The sequence below is a fragment of the Fukomys damarensis genome, unplaced genomic scaffold, assembly GCF_012274545.1.
Source record: "Fukomys damarensis isolate Sample0158 unplaced genomic scaffold, DMR_v1.0_HiC HiC_scaffold_19, whole genome shotgun sequence".
Taxonomy (NCBI): Eukaryota; Metazoa; Chordata; class Mammalia; order Rodentia; family Bathyergidae; genus Fukomys; species Fukomys damarensis.
Window position 1 is genome coordinate 63,580,695 of NW_022900931.1, and position 4,549 is coordinate 63,585,243.

The 4,549-nt window shown below is 57.5% G+C and overlaps 1 protein-coding gene across 1 annotated transcript in view; it reads right to left on the bottom strand.

Annotated features, from left to right (window-relative positions):
• Nucleotides 1-382: 382 nt before the first annotated feature.
• The window catches only part of Bbc3 (BCL2 binding component 3), a 7,064-nt gene continuing 2,897 nt past the window's right edge, over nucleotides 383-4,549 (bottom strand). Inside the window, exon 3 of the mRNA XM_019210054.2 lies at nucleotides 383-589. Coding sequence (XP_019065599.1) covers nucleotides 473-589 — 117 coding nt within the window. The 3' untranslated portion in view covers nucleotides 383-472. The remainder of the gene's footprint in view (nucleotides 590-4,549) is intronic.

Below are 4,549 nucleotides of genomic sequence, written 5' to 3' on the forward strand. Positions count from 1 at the left end.
CCAGTGGTCACGTTTGGCTCATTTGCTCTTCACAGGCCCCCTCCCCAGGAGGAGGGGGGGGAAGCACCAGGGGCCTGAGGCCAGGCCCAAAGTGAAGGAGCACTGGGGACAACCCCCCAGCGTCCCCCCTGCAGCTGGAATGGGCAGCCAGCACCAGCAGCCTTTCCTGAGATGGTGGTGGGCAGCAGAGGCGGGCGGCTCAGTCCCCACCCCCTCGGCCACCGCCGCCTTCGGATGCCGAGTCCTTCAGCCCTCTGTCCCGGCTTCTGGCCAGGGGCCCACAAGTCCACATGTCCATTGGGGCACCCAGGCGGGCCTGGAGCGGCTGCCCTAGCCCACCCTGGGACAGGCAGGGCTGGTAGTCCAGTACGCTACATGGTGCAGAAAAAGCGCCCCGCACTGGCCAGGGCGTCAGGAGGCGGGAGGGTCCTGCCCCCCTGGTCCCTGACGTCCACCGGGCGAATGCAGGCACCTAATTGGGCTCCATCTCGGGGGCTCTGTGGCCCCTGGGTAAGGGCAGGAGTCCCATGATGAGATTGTACAGGACCCTCCAGGGTGATGGGCGGTGTCGCTGCTGCTCCTCTTGTCTCTAGAAAAGACAGAGAAGGTAGGTTAGCAGGGACCTGTGTGGTGACACGGGAGTGGGTGACCAGGGAGAAGGGCAGTGAGGACCCAGCTCAGTTCCAAAAGAGCACTGTGCCACCTCCAGCCCTGATCCAGCTCCTCCACCGGTTCCCCGTTTGAACTCAGGACCTTGCATTTGGCAAGGCAGGTGCAGCGCCACTGAGTTAAGTCCCCGGCCCTTATTCCCCTGTCCTCTTAAAGGCTGGCATGACAGACTGCGGGGACAGAGAGCCCAGAGCCTCAGCAATTCCAGACAAGACAGGAGGCCGCTAGGAGTGGGTCAGGGGCAGCAGAGGCTATGTGCCTGGTTCCAGGGCCAATGGGGACCCTCTCTGTTCCAAATCGCTGGGCCTTGCCCCCACCCCATGATACTAAAAATGAGCCAGGAGCTTGAGCGCCACCTCCCCTCACCCCTGCAGATGCAGAGGAAAGGCCACTTCCTTGTACAGCCACTCAGGGAGCAACCCCGACGGCGCCACAGGGACCTGGCAGTGGAAGCTGGGCACCAGCCCCTCTCCAGCTCCTGTGGCCACAGGAAGGTGGCAAAGGAGGCCAGGTTAGAGAACCTGCCACCGTCAGTGGCTGAGACACACCACCAAGCGGACAGTCACCTAAGTGCTGCTCTGTGGGGAGGGCACAGGCACGAGGTGCTTACACACTAGATGTGTGTGCGCCAAAGGTGTGCACTGCTTGAAAGACAGGATAGAGGGCAGCGAATAAAATCTATCTAAGCCGGGCCTGGTAGTGCGGGCCTGTGACCCCAGTGTTCTGAGAGGCTGAGGAAGGAGAATCACAAATGGGGGCCCAGCCTGGGCAACTCTGTGAGACCCTGTCTTAAAATGAAAAATAAAATAAAGACGACGGGGTATGTAGGTCAGTGTGAAGGCCCTGGGTTCAATCCTAGTCCACCAAAACAACAAAACCAGAAAGCTCCTCAGTGCAGTCAATAAGAAGACTGTTGATCCTGCAGATAGTATGCAGCCATGAAAAGGAAAAAGAAGAGCGCCTGGGCCCAGGAGGACGCGGTGCGACACCTCCCTCGGGTTGAAGCTGGGTGGACAGGACCACACCGAAGCAGGCCTGCCGGGCTAACCGCGTCCCACAGCCCTCAGGGAGGGTTTCTGGCCCGCAGCAGGAGCAGCCCCTGTGGGAGCCTGAGACAGCAAGGCCAGGTCTCCTGGGCAGGGCGGGCGAGGGAGAGGCCGAGGTCCGTGGGCGCTTTTTATTTTGCTCCTCGCTGGTTTTATCGCCATAAGCAAACAACGCAGGTGTCGCGTTCAGAGGAAAGGAGCTGGGACGCGGGCGCAGGGGAGTCGGCACCGGCACCGGCACCAGCACCGGCACCGGCGGGCCTGTTTAGCTTTTCGTTTTCAAGATCTTACATCTTGGCACCTGTAACCTCCTTTTAAAGCATGTTACTCTCCCACCTTATTGTTCATGAACAGCATTTCACTGTTCTCAAAGCAAAGTCAAGCAGCCTTGGTGCTATTTGAGACCCAGGAAAGGGTTGCCCAGGGACAGAGACTTTCTCAGTCTTAGTTCCCCAGCACAGAAGCCACCAGCACACAGAGCAGCTGGGCCCTGGAAACGTGGCTAGTGGACCTGAGAAACTGAAATATTATTTTCCTTAATTTTAACTAAATTTAAATAGCTTCATGTGGCTAGTTCCAATACAGAAACATGAAACTTGATGGAAAAACTAGAATGTTTTCCATTCTTGATTTTTAAAAATGAGTGAAAAACAGACAAAATGTGAGTGAACTTAGCATCCGTCAATGCTGCCAACATTGTAAGCAGAAAGAAAGAAGGAAGACAATTTTGTATATCCCTGGCATTCTTTGTCACTGGCAGCTCCTCAGCCAAAGATTACGCCAGTAAAATGTGCAATTCATTTGCTTTGAATCTATAATTGGTTTGGTGTACACACAGAAAAAGGATGAAACATTTAACAAAATTAAGTGTGCTTTGGTTTCACATTATTAATTTTTCTTTGATTTTTCTCTCACGGCATGGAAGCCTCCAGGACAAAAGTTGTTCATCCCAGGCTACGTTCTCTCTGCACTTCAAATCAACCAGCCCAAGTGCAAATCTCCTACGACTTCAAGGGGCCCCACTTAAGTCACTGCTGGCTGTGTAGAGAGAGTAAGGAACTTAGCTCTGTGTAGGAGAAGATTCAGGAAAGTGACTAAAGTGCAGAATCAAAAAGCCTGCGGAACATTGGAAATTAGAAAGAAGGAAACATTCACATTTGGGCAGGGGAGGGGAAGAAGAAACACTGGAATACACAAACACTGATCCAAGGGCCAGGGATTTAGCTCAGCGGTTCCACCGCCTGCCTCACAGGTGCAAGGACCCGAGTTCGATCTCTGGTGCCAAAAACAAAAAACATTTTTTGAAATGAAATGAAATTTCAAGAAATGATGATGGTAATGAATTATCTCCAGGTTCCTCCCACCGAAAGGCACCTTTTAATGTCATTTTGCCCCTGTAGCACCGCCGTGTGCCATTACCGCTGACCAGCAGGCCCAGGGAGTGGATGGCCCACCTCCCGCACAACCAGAAAGGCTCCACCTGGTGCGAGGGGAACCCGGGTGCCCCGGGCCTGCCTCGGCCCTTTCCCGCCGCCTGCTTCCCCCTGCGCCCCTCGCCCCGCCTCATTCCTAGCGGTTCCTTCTGTCCCCTTCCTTGAGCCAGGTTTCTCCGCTCCTCCACACCACGAATCGGAAATCCAGAGGTCCTGGGAAGGCGGCCCGGGGCACCTGCCTGGCCAGCTACCTCCCAATGCCTACGTCAGTCTGGAGGTCCTTCCTCTTATCCAGCTTAAGTACCTCTATTCCAAAATAAAATAAGGCCACATTTTGCTGTACTTGACAGATAGGCAGACGGACCCCCCCCCAAATGGCCAAGGTCACACAGGGATACAGTGACTGACCCCACCCAGAGTCACAAGCCTCAGGTCTCCTGCCCTCTGGTGTCCAACCACAGTGAGGCCACACCTCCGGATGTGGCAGAGGCCGGGAGACCAGAAGGCCAGACCTGCTGCCGGAGAGCGAGGCCCGGGGGCTGGGATGCGGAGAGGCCTCCTGCCCCACCACCCCCCAAGCTTTTCGGGAGTCCCTCCCCTGTCATGCCAAGTTCTGGCAGGAGGGCTCCGTAAGGCTCAAATCCAGGACTTCGGTTTCCACATCTGTGACTCTGATCTCCAAATCCCGGGTACCCCAGGTGGTGGCCGGGAACTGAGCTTGGGAAGTTTTCTCTCCTTACTGCCTGGGCTCCGGGGACAAAAGGGGTGTTGGGAAGGGAAACCAGGACGGGTCGTTCCCCGCCGCCCCGGCACCACAGGGTTAACGGCCCATCAGGCAGGGCACCTTTAACCCTTCCCTCCCCAAGGCGCACCCTCTCCCCAGGGGGACTTTCCCGACACAATGGCCCCTCCCCCCTTCCGTCTCCGGGGCTGCGGCCGGGCGGGCTCAGGCCAAAGAGATGCAAATAAAGGCAAAAGGCCCCGCCGCCCCTCCCGAAGTCTGGAGGTGACGGTCCTCCCACTTTGCCCTCACTTCTTCCCACTGCAATCCTCCAGGGGGCCTAGGGGACTCAGGCTGGGGGAGGGGAGCTGGGAAACAGCTGTGGCCCGAGGCCCGGAAAAGGCCGTGGGCTGCAACTCCGACTGCAGTCAGATTCCAGGAGGGACTTCCCGCCCGACCTCCCCTCCATCCTCGTCTCCCACCCCGGCTTCCTGCTTCTCTAAACACAAAGAACACGCTGGCCACACCCTCCCAGTGGCCCTCCTCCACTGGCCACCTCCCCCTCCGACCCCACTCTGGCTCCTCGGGTATGCCCGACCCTGGCCTTCCCTGACTTCTCACCCCGGGTGTGGGGCAGGCACTCACCATCAGGGCGCGGGCCTCGGGGCCGGGTGCGGGGA